Below are 20735 nucleotides of genomic sequence, written 5' to 3' on the forward strand. Positions count from 1 at the left end.
GAGTATAACTCTTTTGAGAAAAGTGCTCAGAAATAAACAAATAAAATTTAAACTTCAAATTTTTGAGGACAACTTCACTCACCGATAATTTTTGCATCCATTTTTTTCCACCGACTGACTCATCGCACTTCGCTGTTATTGGTGAATCAGCTCATCGGACCTCACGTTTGGCCAATCAAATACGACGAAGGAGGAGCGCGTTGCTATCGATGTCGTCTACGATCGTCTAGTCGTCCTGTGAAGCTAGGGAAACGAAAGCTAACACGTGGAGTTACTTTGGTTTATTTTTCCACTTTATTTTAATCTGTTTTAGCGACATTTCGAGCTTTGCCTCTTCTTAAAAGACACTGATTAATTTTCTGAAGTCGACCGGTTTTGTTTTTTTTATTGGGTATTTCGTTCGTGTTATGGCGGATAGCGATGACGATGATTGTCAGTACAGGATCAAAGAGGGAGATTATGTTGTTTTAAAACGAGGAGAAATCTTCAAAGCTGCTCAAATTCAGCTCAAAAAGTAAGTCAAACCGCGTCTTAACTTGTTTAACTTCAGATATCATCCGTCTATTAAAGGATAAACACCATCTTTAGGTCTTACGTGTAAATTACGATTAATTAAAATGCTTTCTTTTTTCCTTTTTTTTTTTCCATACAGAGCAGAAATTCGATTTTATGAACACATATACAAAAAGCAAGGACGTACAATTAAACATTCTAAATGATGTCTGATGTTCACCATGCAGGAAAATAAGTCTTTCATGCAGCTTCTGTGAAGGTCATGTGTGGGAGCATCCTCCTCACCGTGGTCCATCCATGGAACCTTTTTGGGTCCTGGATGGCAAACACTTGTACCATCCCCAGTTTTTCATAGTAGCCATCTATCTGCTGCAACATGGGTGTGCTGCAGTCCTCATAAATCCTCCAAAGAGACAATGTAACAAAGCCATCTGGTCCAAGCATCTTGCATCCAAGTCTCACAACCACACAGTAAGACAGGAAGCACCAGGACCCTAAAAACGTGGACCTTTGTTCTCCTGTAAAGAGATCGGCATTGCCAAACGCCTCTGTCCAGCAACCTCATGACTGCATAGCTCTTCTCAGGTGTCTCTCAATCCAGAGACTTCAATGTCATTGCTGAGATCAGTCAGTGTCTCTCCAAGTTGCACACACGGGCTACAAACAGATACACTTCTGATGCCGGAGTTCAGGAAGTCATTGAAAGTCTGGATCTAATGCTTGATCCTGGATCATCGCAAACCCAGACACTCCTCACTCACCTTCTCAAGTGCAGCAATCAGGGTATGCATTGATTCTGCAAAGATCACACCATTATCAAGGTCAGCAAACCTTTCCTCAATCATAAAGACACCTAAATCGCTGGTTTTCACAATCCTACCCAGCATGAAGTCCATGCAAGCATTAAACAGTGTAGGCCCCAGAACACATCCATGACAGACACCAGTTTTCACTGGGAAGAAGTTTTCAGAGTTCTGTCCCGCCTTGTACAGCACTGATGTCCAGCAATATCTTGGGAGGTCCCACAAATTTTCAGGATGCTTCAGAGAGCAGTCCGGCCAATGCTTTTGAAAATCAACATGCGCTTCAAAAAAGCACTTCCAGGATTTTGCGCCAAATCCAATCCACACTCACATATTATGTAGTCTGCCTCTTCCTTTTTGATTGCTGTTGTGGGTGTTGTAGTGTATATATGCATTTAATTTGATGGAAGTAGTTTTGCAGTTGCTGTCATGACACTTGATGACATGTAGGATTTCACAAAACGCTTTTTGCTCTGGTGAAGCTCTACTGCCTTTTAAAAAAAACATTATCTGCCACTGCAACATTTAAATCCATTTGCAGAGATAAAATTTTGTGGCTTTTAGGAGGACAAAATGTGAACTGTTCCTTGAGATGCTTTTAAAAAAAATCTTTTGATTTTGTTTTGTCTGCTCACAGGAAGATGGTTTTTGAGAAGCAGTGGTTTTTCTTGGATAATGCAGTTGGACAATTGTACAGCACGACATTTGAAATCGTCTCGGGGGGGATGCTGCAGCCGAAGAAGCTCAAGGACGCAGAGAAATGTTCTGGTGTGTGACTTGGCGCTGGAAAATATTGCTTATGAACATCATCCACTGAGTCTTTATGTTGCACGTGCAAAACAATAAGAGGAGACTTAATTTTTGGGGAGTAATCTTATCGCCTGGTTTGCACAGAAACAAAGGCAGGCACAGATAACCGAAACATAGTGGATGACGGGAAGTCGCAGAAACTGACCAGGGATGACATCGAAATGCTCAAAGAGCAAGGACTGCAGGGTCAGGTACATCAGCAGCTGTGCACTTATAGATCTGAACACAAAAAGTATTCTCTCCACAAAATGTCCGAAAAAAAAAATACATTTGAAATATTTGCCATTTGGTGGCTATTTTTAAAGTTTGCACATGTTCCGTCCAGGAGATCATTGAGCGACTCATAGAGAACAGCACAACATTCACCAACAAGACAGAATACGCGCAGGATAAATACATCAAGAAGAAAAAGAAGAAGTGAGTTGTGTGTCGCTCTACACCTACAGGCAGTTAGAAACTTAAATTATTAATGCACGCTGAGATATGTGTTGCTCCTGTCCTTTTTTGCTGCAGGTATGAAAATTCTGTGATGATTCTAAAACCGACTTGTCGCATCCTGGCTATGATGTACCTCGGGCGAGAACCAGGCAAGATCTGGTGAGTAAGCATACGGTTGAGCAGTTTTCTTTTTGTCCTGCACCAGAAAGACGTTTGAATTTTTGTAATTTCATGACGCAGCCACCTGAGGTACGACACTCTTGCCCAGATGTTGACTCTGGCAAACGTCCACGCCAGAAGCAAAGTCTTAGTGTTTGACACATGCGCCGGTCTCGTGCTGGGAGCCGTCATGGAGAGAATGGGAGGTACGTCAGTCCTGAAGAACCTGTCATGATCCACACTCGAAGGTCATTCAGGTGTGTCTTCATGAAGCAAGCCTTCCTGTTTTGTGTTTTGTTTTGGTTTTACATCAACCATGTTTTTATACAGGTCACGGATTCGTGATCCAAATGTACCCAGGCGGCGGCCCAGTTCGGGCAGGCATGGAGAGCTTTGGCTTCCCCGCTCATTTTCATGATACGCTATACGAGTTTCCCATTTGCCATGTCAATGCCCTGCTGGCAGGAACTCTGGACACCTCCAAAAAAGACTCAGATGCTGGTAGACCTGTTGCATATATTGTAGATATTTCTTGCTTTATTGTTTTCAAATAACACACAATAGCAAGTCAAAATTTCTTGCCCAATTACCAACAAACGTCTTTTTTATTATTATTGGGTCGTTACTTTTGAGGCAGTTGTCAACTAAAATAGTTTTTACTCTGACGCTCGTGACATAGATTGTCTTCGCCAATAAAGCAGATCCAAAGCCGTCCAACAGGAATGAAGAGGAGGAGCCAATGCAACCTGAGGCTGAGCAGCAGGATACGGCGGAGGAACGAAGATCGGAGACTACCAGCACCGACAAAGACTCTACCCAAGACCCCAAAAAGGAAGAGAAACATAAAGATGCCAAAGTGTGTGCACTATTTATCAAACCCTACTTTAGACATTTTCTGAACTTTTTCCAGGTGGGAGAGTTCCCCACAGATCCACAGGTTCTTAGGAAACTGCAAATTTATTATGTTGGCTTGATGTTAAAAGTGGACTAAATTGGACAAGGAAATCCTCATCTGTCGTAAACTTCACCCCCCTTCAGGCTGAGGAAAAAAAGATGAAGCTGGAGGAGAAGCGGAGGAAGCTTGCAGCTGCTGCCGCCCTGCTGGAAGGGAGGAATGCCGACGGGTTAGTGTCATATTTGATGCTCGCGTTTTTGTTTCTTGTTTTTCTGCAGCATTCTGCCTCATTGGCTCTTAGGAGGAAAAAAAATATATATATCTCAAGAATTGAGGATGTAAAAAGGTCTTTTGTTGAGATAAATGCATCTGAGGTCACCAGGACAGAGCTTTGTGGTTCTCCGTCACCCAAAGGGAAGCTTTTTTGCTTCTTTGCACTCAGTGTGACGTTAGAGCAGCAAACACTGGTGTTGGCGTTCGTCTATCGATTTCCTCTTCATCATAAACAGCACTTCAAGAACACAGCTTCACTTGCGTCCTAAATCTTCCTCTTTTATTGACTCAAGTCCAGTGATGTTAAACGAGTCGTAAGTCAGACGCCGCTCTAATTATCTGAACGACATTACTGCCTCTCGCTGAAGAGTAATGGCGCTGCTGGTGGTGCGTCTTGCATCGGGCGACTGTGCTTGATGGTGTGTTTGTGTCCCGCTCACAGGTTGGTTATAGCCAGTCGGTTTCACCCGTGTCCTGTCCTGATTGGCCTCCTCGGGTTCCTCTCCCCCTCCAGGCCCTTTGTAGTGTACTCCCAGTACAAAGAGGTAAGACGACGAGTGGAGCTGCTTCTTAGCCACGCATTGCTGTTGATTGAGTGTAATTACACTGGTCGGCTCTCTCATTAGGTGCCACTGTGCGTGGGGTTTTATTGCTTAAAATTCCAGGGGGAACCCACCGTAGTGCCTGCAGTTAACAGTCCCATCACTGTCGAGGACTATGACGCACATCATGTCCTCGCTGTGAACTCTCTGTCTTAACGTTGCTTAAATGTCTGTGCTGGATTTAGTTTTTTCTTGATCTCTGCAGCCGCTGATCGAGTGCTACACAAAACTAAAGGAACGAGGCGGCGCAGTCAACCTCAGGCTGACCGACACCTGGCTCAGACATTACCAGGTAACTAAATCAGCTGTTTGGACACTGCTGTACTCCAGATGTTCTTTCACCTCTGCCTGTGGAACAATAAAGCCATATTGATATGTGTGTATAATATTTTGTATTTCTAATCTGACGCTACTAATGCTGACAAACTTGACCTGACTCAGCAGGGGTGTGTGCGGTTTTTTCCCCTCTTCAAGTAAGAATGGGGGTGCCCATTTCTCATACACCCTTAGATCTGCCAGTGATGACCGACATATTCTGCCAATAAATATACTTTATTTATATGCTTGTGATTTTTTTTTTTTTAAAATGCAATATACATTATATTCTCTGTATTTTCCAGAATATATGTCGCACCATGTCTCTTAAATTGAGGAAAAAACACATATAGTCACACTGGACCTCCCGAACCTAGTTTTAAAAAAAAAGAGAGACATACTTAACGGGAATCGACACCTGTTTCTAGTTCAGAACCCATTAGACGTTTAATTGCACAAAAACGTTACAGATGTCCACAAAGCTTTCATCAAACTTCTTGGCCGTGTTGAATTGTGTGTCTTAGTCGAGTGTTACTCAGCCCTTCCCCTCAGAATGTGAGATCTTCCTGTGGAATTAAAGTCCTCTCGTCATGTTTTGGGGGTCGTGTGTCCAGGTGTTACCTAACAGGACTCATCCCATGCTAACGATGACCGGCGGCGGGGGCTACCTCCTCTCAGGGACCACAGTTTTTACGGACGGCTCCAAACCGGCAGCCTCCCAGAGAGCAGAGGAACCGGCACCAAAGAGACTCAAACTGACCGATTGTGAAGGATAAACGGCGACAAATGCACACTTGTCGCAGCCTGTAAGGAATCCCTGCGGCACCGACTTCCTTTACTGTTGAACTGATGTGACAAACGTGGAATAGCAAAGAATTCGTCGAAACTTCCTCCCTTCGTGTCTTTTCAGACGAGTGCAATCGGAGGCGAAAAGCTTTTTTTATTTAAATTTTTTTTAATGCTTCCTGAGCTTAGTGTACGTAAGCAGCTGTTTGAGCAAATGATCCTGGTTTAAAGTCAGTTTTCTCCACATTATAGTTTATAACAGATGATCATCTTCTGTGCACAAGGTGCTTTTGTTTGTATGTTCCAAAATTAAAATGCTGTGAAGAGCTGGAAACGTTTGATTGGTCCCAGAATAACCCATTTCATTGAGTACAGAAGTAACAAACGTCAGAACACAGTAATTTGAACAATTTTTATTTTGAGATATATCTCTGTTAGGTCGTGTCATATCAACATCAAAACCATTCCCATGCTGATTAATTGGAAAACATCAAAGTGTCACAGATACAATGCTTTTGGCAAGGCTCCAGAGTTTTTGGATTATTATTTTTTTCTTCATTTTTATTTTTTAGTGCATTTTATTTTTAATACTGTAAGCACACAAAATTGGCTGCAGCAGAAAAGCAGAGATTTCAGAAACATGGTTTCAGGCTTATTCACTGTTCTCATGCAACTTTTCTGCAATTTTTTGCAACTCCGCATCCATTGCCGCGAGGTTTTCCAGTTCTTTCTCCTAAAGAAAAGATGAAAGAAGAAACTAGATTATATATTCTATATTCAGATCAGATATGGATGCAGTTAATTTCTGCATTACTATTGTCCACTAAAAGTGCAAGTTATCTTAAAACGGGTTATGACACTAATTGCTCTGTGGGAGAATCACAAGGTTCTCAGTGCGAGAGACCGCATGTAATTAAAAAAAAAAGTGGAAAAGTGCTGGACACGTGCATAAAGTGTAACTGTGATTGCTGTAAAATAATTTCATACATAGGTTTAGGGGATTTTCTTGAGAAAAGAAAGGCGTCCATAACAGCGTGATTGTCTCGTGTTTGTCGTTTACCTCCTGAGGGGTCAGAGCCCTCGGCTGCACGCTGCCCTTCGAACCGTTGGCCAACCAGTTTAACTTAAAGTTCAATAACTTGGCCAGCTCATTCATCTGAACACAGGAAATACTTAAATTAGACAATAATGCTTCAAGATAATCTGATCTATGATCATAGAACCTCTTCTAATTGTTTTGAGCAGTATATTTCGCTATGACGGATTTGGGTCTGTGCAGCATTTCACTTATCTCTTGTATGATTTGTTAACAAACAGGTTTGTGCAAAGGAGAGTTTTAAAAATGAGATCAAGAATCTGCATACATCATTTTGATGAGTTCTGCTTGTTGTTGAGGTGGATCATTCATCATGTTTTGTAGGGAAAAATACTGATTCTGTAAACAAACCAATCATTGTGACCTTAAAGTTGAGGAATCCTGATCTGATAACTCTTATTTTTGTGTATAATGCATGTGCACAGAGCACATTGTAACATTAAAATTAACACTTTGTGTATGCTGAAAAAACCATCATCCACTGTTTTTGTTCCCTGATTTTTTTTTAATAGATTTTTTTATGTGGCTCTTATCAATTCCATGTCATGTTCTAGTCATAAAAGTGGAACACACAGAGTAATATAACCATAATTCCACTTCGGAAAACATAACCCATTAACATTCAGACAAATAAAAATTAAAATTCAGCTTAGTGCAGCAAAATGTACCATGGATCAGCTCTGCATGGACATTCTTTCTGCTTACAATTATTCAGTTTCTTGTGCTGTTGTTTTGGTAAAAACACAACTCTATAATCACTTAATAATTACACATGAGGTGTGTGAGCAGGAAAAACTGATGAGCGGACGGTAAGAAAAATCCGACACCTGTCAAAAATAGTCTATTTGAAGCGAAGCAGAGTGTAAATATGCTTCACAAACATAATGTGATACTGCTTGTAACTGAGCAAGCATCGAATAGAGTGGTGGCTGTTTCATCAACATGTTGCTTATAAATTGGGCTGCAGATTCGATGAGACGTGTTTAGTGCCTTCATCAGCCCCGATATAATCTTTGTGATTAGATTGGGGTATCCCTAATTCAACTCATTATTGATCTTTGATCTTGAAAGTTGAAATTCAATGCTGTTTGCTGAACTTTGTTCCTAATCAGTGGTCTTTTATCTTGGTCCCTCAAATTTTATCCTTATCACTGACCTTTGATCATTGATATCCTTGATACTTTGAACTTTGAGTTAACCTTTGATCCCAAATACAGGATCAAAGTCCATTAGATCATGATAGGGATTAACACGAAGCTGTGGGTTCTTTCATTGTTAGCCTTTCCATAAACTTGGTTTTTGTGTAATTATGCTAATAACCAGATGTGGCAATCACGTAACATACTTTGATGAGGTAATTACCGTATGTATCTTAAATCTTAAGGTGGCAAATTATGCACCGAATACAGATATTTCAGTCTTCACGCATGTAAAAAATTAGATCTTATCAGAATGAACGTACTTTGGTTGAGCTTGCTTCGTGTTCGTCCGTGTCCCTTTGTACCAGGCTGGATGGTAGTACCCTCTGAAGATCCAAGGGTTGCGTTTTTCTGCAAGGTACCTGAAACACAGCCATCAAGGCGTTTTAGAGGATTGGTCACTTTTTGTGTGATAAATTTACTTTTGTCCCTTTGTTGTGCCTTACTGACTGTTTGCTATCTGACTACCTCAGCGCTTCATCCCTTTCTCTTCCATCTTCTTCAGATTCTTCTGAGTCACTCCTCTGTTGTGCATCTTCTTCAGAGGAGTCTCCGCCACGCTTGTGATAATTCTTTTTGTGGTGGTACCGATGCGTTGGTTTCCATATGTGCTTTTCGATTTCCTCTTCGTTTGCGTCTCTCTTGTCAAAGTCCCAGTACTCCTGACTGCGCTCCTCCTCTGAGAGCTCTTCGTCACGTTTGTGTCTCCTCTGGTGGTACCTCCCAGGCCTCCATTCCCTCTTTTCCCTTTCATTCTCCAGTCCCCAGGATTCCTGGCTGCGGTCTTCGACAGACTCTTCCTTGGGTTCTTCTGAAAGCTCTTCGTCACGTTTGTGTCTCCTCTGGTGGTGCCTCCCAGGCCTCCAGTACCTCTTTTCTCTGTCGTTTTCCAGACCCCAGGATTCCTGGCTTCGTTCTTCCTCAGGCTCTTCTCTGGGTTCTTCTGAGAGCTCTTCATCGCGTTTGTGCCTGGTCTGGTGGTACCTACCTGGCCTCCATTCTCTCTTCACTCTCTCATCATCAATGCCCCAAGATTCCTGGCTGCGATCAAAATCTTCCTCTGGCTCATCACTGCGTTTGTAGAGCTTTTTCTTGTAGTGGTAGCGATGTGTAGGCTTCCATATGCGCTTGTATCTCTCTTCCTCGTCCTCGTTGCCGTGCCTTTTGGCGACGTCCCAGTACTCTTGGCTCCGTTCTTCCTCAGGCTCCTCCCTGTCTCCTTCTTCTGAGTACTCTTCATCTCGTTTGTGCAGCTTCTGATGGTACCTTCCTGGCCTCCAATATCTTTTCTCTCTCTCTTCATCGTCTTGGTCTGCTCTTTTTTCCTCTACCCCCCAGCTTTCCTGACTGCGCTCACCATCTTCATCGTCTGCACCTCTTTTATGATTCTTTTGGTGAAATCGCCCTGGCCTCCAGTTCCTCTTTTCACGCTCTACTTGCTCTTCGCTCTCCTGCCTCTTGTCCTTCTCATCGCCAACACTCCAGGATTCCTGACTGCGCTCGTCCTCTGAGTTTTCTCGCTTTTCTTCCACAGATTTGAGCAGAGCTTCAATGTCTTTCATGTCGGCTCCTTTGGCTTCAGGCTGCTCGGCTTTGACCACCTCTTCATGAGTTAAAGTCCCTTCGCGGGTCTTCTTATCCAGTGGGGAATGGTTTAGCCCTGAAACAAAACAGAATGAAAGAGATTAAAAAATGTATCTTCACTTCTTCCATCTGTTAGTAAAATTAATAATTATCAGCTGATTGCCACACAGTTTGGTCAAATTAATGAAACTGGCATTACTCTAGAACCGGGTCTGGATTCCTTAAAGATACAGTGTGTAAGATTTTAGTGTCATCTAGTGGTAATGCTACAGATTGCATTATGTTATCACTGCTTATAATTTTGTTGCCCTACATGTTTTTGCTTTTTTGAAGATGGTGATTCATGTCCCCTTGCCTTCTCATGATGAGCAATATGCATGATCCTCCATTTCTCAAAAGCAATGGTTCTCAAACTTGTTAGCCTGCAGTAGCAACCAGTAGGCTGTTTTCTTTAGTCATCCAGCCGCTTCGCAAAATGTGAAAGATTGAGTATGTCCCTTTTGGGCTACTGTATCAACATGGCGGCCTGCATGAGGGACCTGCTCACATATAGATATGAAGTTTATGTAATGACATCATTCATTTCCGAGTAATTACACAAGTGAATAGATGGCTATGAATGCTATATTCAATTTTTGATAAGTAAGACCCTGAAATTTGAAATTCTACACAATGTAACTTTAACTATATATATATATAAATTTTCTGTAAATGCAGTAGTGAAATAGAGTGGGGAAACTGATTGAATGCTAATGTTAACAGCATTTTAATATCATAATAAATGGATATATGAGCATGCAGTTATGTTAATCCATATGTGAAATTTAAGATAGTTTTTCTTCAGATATGGCAGTTGCATGTACAGATTTAAGTCCTAAATATCCCTTTTGCATGTTTGATAACTCGTCCTATTTTAACACTTTTACCTATTTATTAATAACTTGACTACTTTTCCTCACTTTGTCTCACAAACCTGCTTGGAGAATGTCTTTGCATTCCTGATCCAGTGACTGAGTGTCCGGTTTGGAGAGTGCTTTAGACAGGACTTCAACCAAACACCGGCTTACCTGCGATTAGAAATAAACAGTATGTTTGCTTTCTACTCATTTTTTGCAGAATCGCATGCACTGAAATTTAACTGCATTTCAAAAAGCATACCACATCTTCTCTCTGCACGCCTTTTTCCAGTGGAAGTGCTAGATTTTCTGCATGTAAGGGAGAAATAAAAGGGTTATCAATTGCGAGCACAAAATAATTGCTGCTGCTGCTGCAGCAGCACCTTGCACAGTGATCTGGTTTCTGTCCATGGTGCTGAACTGCACTCACTAACTTAATGAGCTGTGCAAGAGCATAAAGCATCATTGTGCCTACCTGCCAAGAGAGCCGCAATGGCTACCACAAGGATAAGGCTCATTTTGGTGAACATATATCCCAACAAAAAGATTCCGAGCTGCAGCTCTGATGTCTCAGTTGAGCTCTCGCTGGAGAGAGCTGCGTTACCGCTCTGAAGGCTGGAGGAGAGGAGCGTCTCAAATAAGGAGAGGAGTGGGCTGGAAATGAGTGGGAGGAAGGCTCCGGGCTCTGTTAATGTCGTGACTCGTTACACCTGCAAAGAAAGCTGTAATTGAGATTTGATATGTGCGCATCATTGACATTTTTGAGGGAAGTAAATTTGTAATTTTGTTAGTGCCGCAAGTGATTTGGGTGAAAATCAAAATGGACTTGCAAGAGTCCATGGAGGTAATTGTAAAATGCATGGAAATGCCCAAAGACTGTTGGGAATGTACCTAATAAACTGGAAACTGGTATATTTCAAGCCTCATAAAACTCTTATTTATTGCAAATTCTCAAGTGATTGCTCTGCTTGGAATATTGTGCCCTGCAAGTGAATCCACTCAAACTCTAGCAGGTTTTCCCCAGTGTCTGGGTTATGCCTTACTTTTTTATGTTTCTTAAGTGATAATATATCGGAGAAAATATAAACCGTATTCTAGCTTTGAGGAAATCACAGTTTATCTGACTGACTCCTCAGTTATTCATTCAGGTTTCTGCGCATTCCAATCTCACATGGGAACTCATGAGTTATAGCACCGGCAATGGAAAACTAATTAATGGAGGCCAAGATCAATACTTGTGGTTAAAACCCAAGCTGCATCGATTTATCGGGGCCCACACTTGCCAAAATCCAGATCCAAGACTAGATTTCCAGATGTGGACCCTGACACTTTTAATGTAACCTATTATTCATTGCATTGTCCTATTCATCCATTTTTCACCCATGGTTGGCCAGTCACATTTGATGCAGCTGTTTCCACCAGAATAAATCTACAATGACTGGTCTGGGACATGGGTTTTCTTCCTTTATGGTTGCTGTCCTCCACCAGTGCCAAAGGGCATCACGCTCTCCTGTCTCCAGCTCAGTCCTTGCTAACACAGCTGTCATCATTGGGTTTTTTTTTTTCAACTTCTATTAAAGTGTGTTTTGCATATATAGCTGATATAACAACAGCGCAAGCTCATTTCAAGTTACATAACACCTACTCCTAATTTTCATCATGCATGTGGTAAGATTATTCCCCGCAACAATCCCAGACATGTCCAGCAGGTGGTAGATGGGTATATTCCAGTAATTAGCATAATCTCGTTTAAAGCTACAGCTTTAGGGGTGTTTATTAGCATAATTACAATATCACATTCAAAACTAGCTGTTGACTAATGTGCATTTACCTCCAACAGAAAATTGATGTTTTCTTAACTGTATATACTTACTGGATATAGTACCTCAGCTTTGCAGATATAGTCTTAGTGAAGAACATTACAGTGTTGAAGACGTGTTTATGAACTTCATGGAAATCTAGGTTATGCATGAAGGATGGCTGTAAATCTCTGAATGCTGCTGTCGTGATGGGACGCTGTTTTAGGAGGATGCAGAACTCGCAGTGACAGATCTCAAACTAAGTCAGCTCAGCTCTGCACCATTCAGTACACTGAAACTGACAACTGCAAGCATCTTCTTACTAGAACTTGGTGTGTTCCATTCTTGTGAGGATCAATGATACTAAAAAAAAAGTGGATGTTTTGTTCCATTTTGTGTAAAATGAGTCACCATTCCAAACAGATTCCACCAGATTGAAGAATGTTAAATAATAATAAAAAATAATGTAAAGCTAACTTAATCTAATATAAAATGTAAAGTTATCATCATTTAAAACACACTGGAAAGCTAACTATATGTGAAGCCAGCTAAATCTAATAGAAGGGATGCTAACACGCTAACAAAACAGCTAACCGAATCAACTACCTGTAAAGACAACATAATCTAAAGCAAACTGAATATTAAAGCAAATTGGAAAGATGAATATGAAGCAGCCAAGTAATTCAAATACGAATGGTTAATACTAAGCTAATTGCAAAGCTGATGGATAAAGCTAGCTTAGCATGAAGTTACCTGCTTCTTTAACTCACTGAAAAGCAAAGCAAATTTAAAACTAAAACAATATAAAGTTAAATATGGGAAAGCTAAATGAATCAAACACTAACTAAATATAAAGGTTATATACGGGATATGAATTTAACTGAAAAGCTAATCCGGAACTAGCTGAAAAACTTACTGAGTATAAAGTTAATGTCATCCAAAACAAACTGAAAATAAATCTTGTGGAAAAGTAAACTGAAGTCAACTGAATTTAATGCTAAATTAATACAAATATAACACAAACAATATAAATCTACAAAGTTAACTAGAATTAAAAGTAGCTACAAAGCTAACTGAATCTAAAACTAAGAAAGCTAATTAAATACTAATCGAATCTAAAACCAAAGTTACCTCATTCTACAGCTAATTGAACATAAGGATAACTGAGCATAAAACTAAACTTGAAACTAACTGAATCTAAAGTTACACAATTCCAGTCAAGTTACACAATGAGTTTTCCGGAGCAGCGCCAGGTCACGGCTTGTTATCAGTTGGTATAAATCAGTGCCAGTTTTGAACATATTCAAAATTTCGGGCACTCAGTCTTCCTCGCCCACATTGGTGTCCAATTTTCATTGTCGAGTACAGAAAGAATCACTCTGAAATATGAGGAGTGTTGGATGGAGGGTGCGCCGCGCCTTTCCCATGGCATCTCAAGCTGTATATGTGGGCTGCGTCAAAGTGGCTAGGAATCCACTGAGCTATGGGGGTGGAAACAATTTTTCCCGACTTTTGCTGTGTGGTGTGTCTGCTCAAGAGGACTCAATGCCAAATGCAGCCAAGCGGGTGTTTCTCTGGTGCAATCGGAGGAGGAGCCATGAGTTGTACCTCAGTCTGTTACAGCAACAGCAAAAACTGCAGAGCTTTTCCTTCTTCTTCTTTTTTTTAGCTGTAAGCACAATGGTAATATCACGCGTCACAAACCCGCTGTCTCTCGCCTGTAGCATTTCTGCTGACATTACTGGTGTCTATCTCAGGCTGTTCTCATAACTGAAATAATTACTGGTCGTATATATATATACTGCCACATATTCAGACTGTATTTTTTTACATTACACAGTGCCTGCTGAACGAGTAGAGTGAGGTGTTGCCGTGGGTTACTGGTTCGCTGCAGTTTCCTCCTCTAAGGATGCTGTTTGTCTGCAGCTCCAAGGTGAACCATCCAGGCCCCGGAATTCAAAAGCATTGAACCAATAAATTATAGAAGTCCCGTGCTCTTTTATATGTGATGGTGTGCATGCATTTGTGGCTTTATTTCTCTAGCTCCAGGCCTGATTAATATTTCAGCGAGCAACAACATTACAGCAGCTTACGGACAATAATCTGGGTGTTTGACAGAGGTGTTTGATGCGTTTAGACAGGCTCGCCGCCCTTTCATCATATCCATTTGCATGCATGAACAAAAGGCGCGTGGCATCCGAGCATAGTTTAGTAGGGTGCACGGAAGCATCCGCTGGGCTTTGATCATCATTGGCAGCACGTGTCAAAGTGGAGACACTTTGATGTTACACCAAAAAGTCTGTGGTCATCTACAGTTAACAACATTTACCTTTCTGAGGTGTTTGTTGCTGTCTGACATTCACATTCTCAGTCAACCAAGTTAATATTGTTCTCGTCTGTCTGATGTAGGAATTCAACAGAAAGGAGAGCAGATATCAGATTTAATCTCTGCAGAAAATGCAGTCTTAGTATGAAAGAAAATGAGTTTATCTCTCGTACTGGTTTTTAAACCTTGATGATCTCCAAACCCTTCTTATGTGTTTCCACACAACAGAAGATGTTTTTTTTTTCCTTGATCCTCTGCACAAAATGAAAATTTAATGAAGCAGTACTGCTGCATATGCTCTCCTCTGTGAGGTTTTCATCATGTTTATTGATTTTTGATGCGTTAATGCAAACTAGCTTTATTACACTATTCTGCACAAGAGATTGATGAACACTTTCCACAGGGGCCATTCCACACCTCATTAATTTCTAGGGTAGGATGATAATTTAATTTTAATTAACTTCGATTAAATTGCACCCCCACCCCCCGCATACACGATGACCTGCGTGCTCATGTTGCGGTGAATATTATCTCCAGGTTGCATGAATATTTATTTGTACCTAAGATAAATCTCCATAAAAGGCAAAAGACCAGAAAATCACGGGTAGTTTGAAGGAGGCAAGTCAAATGTCCTTCCTTTTTTTCCTTCCTTGCCTCCTACCTTGGTGTAATGCTCGAACTTAAATTATGACCATGTTAATTTCACATCACATAAAAGACGCTCCATGAGAGAGATGACATATTTATTCTCTTCTTGCATGGGAAATTAATTGTATTTCACAAAATATACAAAACCTTCCTGACCTGACTAATTACAGGATTATTTTTAAAATATGTAATTATTGCACATCAGCATTTTTATCAATCAAAAAACAATCCCTTGCAATAACTCTAACAAGTCAGCATTACAAAATAAACTTTGCTTTAGAGAGAGAGCATAAACCGGGACCAAAGGAGTTGTATCTACCATGTGCATTAGTCATGGGCGTGTCGTAGTCAGAATATCAGATCAGCCAGTCAGAGTGGCACATACCGCTTCCTTTAAGTGCGAAACAAATGCGTTGGGAATCATCTGACAAAAAATATGCTGCATAACACACTGTTGGATAAAACTTCCTCGGTAATAAATTTGTAATTCATACAACTTATGCTATAGGAGCGACTTGCTAATAAACAGTCTTCCATGAGGAAAAATACATTAATGATGAGAAATTATTGATACAGATCACTAACATATAAGATAAAGTAATGCTTTATCATGAATCCAAACATACTTTATTAACAACTGAGTCTTCTGTAAACCATCTCTACTTCTGTGACCTTTGTTAGCTGTTCTGTTAAACCAACACTCAAACATTCTTCTCAGAAGTGATAAAATCCAACAAGGTAGAATCGGAACTGAAACAAGAGAGACGGAGAAATTGGATTTTGTTTAAATTTTAAAGTGCAAAGCTGTCTGTCACTTTTAGTAGGTTACACTGACCTCCGACTGAGCCTGGAGCGCAGCGTCTTATTGACATTCTGTGAGGTGTTGCTATTGGACAGGTGACCTTTGTCTAAGATCTAAATAACATAATGAATTGTGTCATTTAGCACGAACGCTGACGTCCTGAGGGAATATCTTGAGGTTTGATGGTGCACGGTGCAAATCCATTTGGGGTGTATCTGAAAGCACATTGCTATCTATAGGGTGCATATTCTGGGTGCAGATCTGCACACTTGGCACAAAGGGGCTGGCTTTACAGCCCGTGTTATAGAAGGGTGTGTTGTGGGTGTTCTGTAGGCATGTCATAAAAACTAGCTTGCTTTGTGCAGAGTGTTGGCATGTGCATGGTCAACCTGCTTATGTAAGGTGTATCTGAGTACTGCACTTTGCTGCATTAGACTTTAGACCTGCTTTCAATTGAATTCAGTTGAACTGAAGGAAAATGGGCACTGGGTGTGTAAATGACAACTGCTTGAGGTGGAAACCAGAAAAGACACCTTGCACATGGTGAAAGATAAAAGCCCCAAAGTTTTACTATATCTGTAACCACAAACCATATCAGGTCTTCATGTTGATTGGACAGATTATCACTTTCTGATAACGTTATCAGCCGAGTGTGGATCAACTCCAGGTGGACATCTGTCAGGCCTGTTCTTCTTTTTCAACAAGCTGAGGAACACACGTGTTGGGTTTATTGTGCAAATGAGTTGCTACATATTCATTGCACACAAGCATCTGCAGTCCTGGTAAACAGAGGCTCAATTTGCATTATTATTGTCTTACAAAATAAAAAATCAGACACAAACTGGTTTTCACGTATGAAAAGGTTTGATTTACTTGAAAGACTGGAGACTTCCTGGTCTTAAAAGAGATCAGAAATTCATTGATAAAGGTTTTTTTCTTCAGCAAGAAAAGAAACCTACAATTATCTGCCTTGGTCTTCTCAGCCTTTTGGTGTTGCTGGGCTTATTTTCAGCCTAATTATGGCCTCCTTCACTCACATCAACAGTTCTTTGGACCTCGTGTTGATAGTTCAAATGAACAACTCCGAAACGCAAATTCAGCACTTGTAATCAACTCCAGAAATATCGATGCAACAGGCCACAACTGGCTTGTGAAACCGCTTGTCAGTCTGTTGTCCAACGTCCTCTGAAACTTAAACCAATGTGAATGAAAATGGATGAAATTCCTAAATGGTTCATTTTTGTTAAACCCCTTCAACTAAAGCTGAAAGTTGACACTGATTGTTTCATTTGATCTACACTGAGGTTCTAATACAGCAAAAATTGTTACTGTCCAAAATATAGATTTGTCTTTCATTATTATATTAAATGTGATGGTTCCCAGTTCAAGTCCTAATGCTTGAGTTATGCCTGGAAGTGTTTTTGTAAAGATTTCATAGCCTGTCCTGGTTGATGAGAAATAAGTAGACGTTTGGTGAATCATGCCAGCTCACTTCATGAAAGTTCTTGTAAGTTCTTGACCTTTTGAAAGATTTAGTAACTCAAGTTTCTTCCAGCGCGCTTACCAACTGCTCTATAAGGAAAAAAAAGTTATCATTAATCAGAGAGATGAACACAGTGAGCAAGCTGGGTGATATTCTTCCACCGATTGATAATAACGATGGCATAAAGTACATATCTGAAAAGTGCTTTTATAATAAAAAAAATCCTTTGACTAATATTTCTCAATAACACTGAGTGTGCCTCTGCAAAAATGCCAACACTGGTGTTGAGATCAATGGTGATTTCCGAATGTTGCTGTTCTTAGCCTGACTTCACATTTGAAAGGATCAGCACTGACACTTGTTTGTTTTGTAAAGGTCCGCGCTTTCTGCCGAAGACAAGCGTTGGCCATTCAGCCATTAATCTGATTTTACTCAGCTGGAAGAGCCTGAGCTAAAAAGACGTGATTGTTTGGTGTAAAGCTAGCAGACCATCCTCTGGCAAAGTCGATTTCTCTGTCTGAATTAAGACGGGAACATTTCACTGGTCTTTCTCGCTCCTACACAGATGCAATAGGAGCAGACAGCATGGCATTAAGCTTCTGCAAATTTTGTGAACATCACTGCAATCATCTGACAAATCTGTGGCTTAATTTAAACAACCAATGGAGATATTGGGTATTGGAAATGGTAACCCCCACCCTCTGATCAAAACACCATCTTATCTGTCATATATTTTAACATCTTATGTGTCTTCCTGTGCTCGAAAAATGCAGGCTGATTTTGAATCCCAAAGGTGAAAAAGAAGTCAGCAGGCCATGGGGCTTTGATGTTTCCCGACATAAGACAGTCCGACTTTATTGAATCCTTGAAATCAAGACTTAAAGCACACCTGTTCTCTTGTAAAACCATATGTTCCTTACTGCGCTGTAAAACTCCAATCTGAATTTGTATCCTAAAGGTGAAAAAGACGTCAGCAGGCCATGGGGCTTTGAAGCTCCTGGCATATGACAGTCTGGTTTTGTTCAGATCTTGAAATACAAACTTAAAACATGTCTGTTCTCTTCTTATTTATTTAGTTGTGCACCAATACCTTACATTTAAGTGGTGCTAATGTAGATTGTATTAGCAAAGCAAAGGCCTTTCCTGGCATCTACAGAGTGTCTTCTTAAGGTCTTAATATTTCTTTGTTGTTAGGCTAACTCTGAGTAAATGGCAAGTTCAAATGTATTTTGCAAACAAACCAAAGAGTGTTTTCTTTTGTTGGTATTAAATGTTCCTCTGTGCCCCATTTCAACTAATCACCCTCATTTTAGACCAGATAAGGGTGAGATTTAAGAGGTGTGCGATGTCAGTTTGACCCAGTTACACGATAACTACTGAAGGATTTTTGCTGACAGGAACGCTAGGGGAATGCACAAGCCTGGCTTACATCAAACACATCAAAGCCATTTCAACAAACCCTGTTGCTGTGTCGAATTTTAAAGACTGGTACCATCCTGCCGCTGGAGACCATCAGATTGCATTTTCCCACTGTAGTCTTCTCAACTCCACCTGTCACGATGCATTTGTCAGCACACAGAGAGAGATAGTATCAATTGTCTAGGCTCTCTTCCCCCTTGGATGAGAAACCCATCATCTCTTTGATCTCTGGGATCTCTTTATCTTGACCGTCATCCCAATTTGTTCCTGTCAACTGAATCTAATGTTGTTATCCCTGATAAGCATTTAAATATATTTTTTAAAAATTTTTTTGACATTTTTCGCGTGTCATAAGTAAACTATTCTTAATATTTTCTCAATCTAGACTAAACCATCAGGCTGTCCACCAAACTGTCCAACAGGGAGCCACTGATTAACAGAGATTATTAAAGAAACCGTAGATTGTATTAGATTAGACTATATTAGATATAATTTTATTGATCCCTTGGGAAGACGTATCTATGCAGTCAAACTGAAATTTGATTCAATATTTGTCATTTTAGCAACTTGATAATGGCATCCATGAACATGAAGACAGAAAGGGCTATGGCAGCCTGACAAATGATTAACCACTGGTTGACCTTTTGTTCTTAATCTAATTGAAAATCAAATTCCTTGACCTCGACTTTTACCAAAAGGAAATATTTAAGGCCAATTTCAAGGTCAGCCTTCAGTGACACTCCAAGTTTTGTAGAAAATAGTGGAGCCCAACCGATGTGGATTGGCAGTACCAGTATTATAGAGTAAAAAAAAATTGCATTTACTGATATATCTGTTGATAGATTTATACAGTACATTAAAATTGCAATGTTTCCAAATCTTTTGTTACTAAACTTATGCAATTCAGGCTTCACACTTCACAGTTTAAACATGAACTGTATCAGAAATAACTATACATATAACCAACAACCAACCAACGTACATCAAGCTGAAGTCACTCTGGTTGGCAGCCATGATATTGCATCATGCAGTATTTGCATAAAATAGACTTCTCATCTATTGAAGTGACTGAAAATGAATGGCAGCTGGTCACTTTGCCGCTGTCTCTTATTGCTGAAATGGCCAAGGGGTGAAGGGGTCCCAACCATGTTTCACAGCATTGTAAAAAATGCAGTTAGAGCACCCTCTGCTGGACAAAATATGTATTGACATTATGTTCACTATGTTCAGAGCATGAGGCGAGGTACACCCTGGACAAGACACCAGTCTGTTGCAGGGCCACATATAGACAAACACACACACAAACACGGGGAGAACATGCAAACTCCACACAGAAAGACCACAGGTGGGAATCGATTCCATGACCTTCTTGCTGTGAGGCAACAGTGCTAACCACTAATCCAATGTGCTGCCCTTAAATAGTTGTTCTGCATTGTTTATTTGGTAAAATAAAAGCTTTCCTATCTGTAAAAATAACACTGAAACCAATATCTTTGTGAAAGGCCGAATGAAATATCAGTTGGGCTCTAGAAATCAACAAATTCCAGAACCCATCTCTATATGTTTGGCAAATTTGGTGGATATCACATTGGGGGGATGGGGTGGAAATCAACATTTTGTCCTTTAAGGTAAATTCTGGGGTTAACTTTCTTCCACATGCCAAGTTTGTTGGAAATCAGGTGAAGGACCTGGGAGGAGTCGTAGAGAAAACAGATAAACCTTGCTCAAAATACATTATGATAACCTTAACACTGAAATGAAAACACGGCTGGTCAACCATTAACATTTACGACGACATGCTGGACCGGCGATTTGACGACTGTTACCTCAACACAGACTCCTCGTCCTCTTCAGAAGTGTTCTTTCTGTGCCCCAGTCCTTTCTTTCTT

General features: G+C 40.5%; 2 protein-coding genes across 7 annotated transcripts; one reads left to right on the top strand and one right to left on the bottom strand.

Moving 5' to 3' along the window:
* Positions 1-204: 204 nt before the first annotated feature.
* Positions 205-5924, top strand: trmt6 (tRNA methyltransferase 6). 4 transcript variants are annotated; one of them, XM_034161929.1, is made up of 12 exons: positions 205-514; positions 1954-2084; positions 2211-2317; positions 2452-2543; positions 2640-2723; positions 2805-2929; positions 3054-3224; positions 3422-3579; positions 3762-3847; positions 4334-4436; positions 4699-4785; positions 5423-5924. In XM_034161929.1, the coding sequence occupies exons 1-12, from the start codon at positions 408-410 to the stop codon at positions 5582-5584; spliced, it is 1413 nt and encodes a 470-aa protein (XP_034017820.1). In that variant the 5' UTR covers positions 205-407; the 3' UTR covers positions 5585-5924. The 4 variants fall into 4 exon arrangements, with proteins under 4 accessions (XP_034017820.1, XP_034017821.1, XP_034017823.1 ...); XM_034161930.1 differs by having other exon boundaries at positions 3425-3579; XM_034161932.1 differs by having other exon boundaries at positions 3054-3218; positions 3425-3579.
* A 79-nt stretch (positions 5925-6003) lies between these two features.
* On the bottom strand, positions 6004-11053 carry chgb (chromogranin B). Of its 3 annotated transcripts, XR_004558411.1 has the most exons (8): positions 10845-10950; positions 10632-10678; positions 10447-10540; positions 9141-9549; positions 8358-8858; positions 8153-8251; positions 6655-6750; positions 6229-6327 (listed from the first exon to the last, which is right to left on the bottom strand). XR_004558411.1 is itself a non-coding variant. In XM_034161935.1 (7 exons), exons 1-7 carry the CDS (start codon positions 10897-10899, stop codon positions 6156-6158), a joined length of 1377 nt encoding a protein of 458 aa, XP_034017826.1. In that variant the 5' UTR covers positions 10900-11053; the 3' UTR covers positions 6004-6155. The 3 variants fall into 3 exon arrangements, 2 of the variants coding, with proteins under 2 accessions (XP_034017826.1, XP_034017824.1); XM_034161935.1 differs by lacking the exon at positions 6655-6750 and having other exon boundaries at positions 6004-6327; positions 10845-11053; XM_034161933.1 differs by lacking the exon at positions 6229-6327 and having other exon boundaries at positions 6654-6750.
* Between the last annotated feature and the right edge of the window lie 9682 nt (positions 11054-20735).

This window comes from Thalassophryne amazonica, chromosome 21, assembly GCF_902500255.1.
Source record: "Thalassophryne amazonica chromosome 21, fThaAma1.1, whole genome shotgun sequence".
NCBI classification, from domain to species: Eukaryota; Metazoa; Chordata; class Actinopteri; order Batrachoidiformes; family Batrachoididae; genus Thalassophryne; species Thalassophryne amazonica.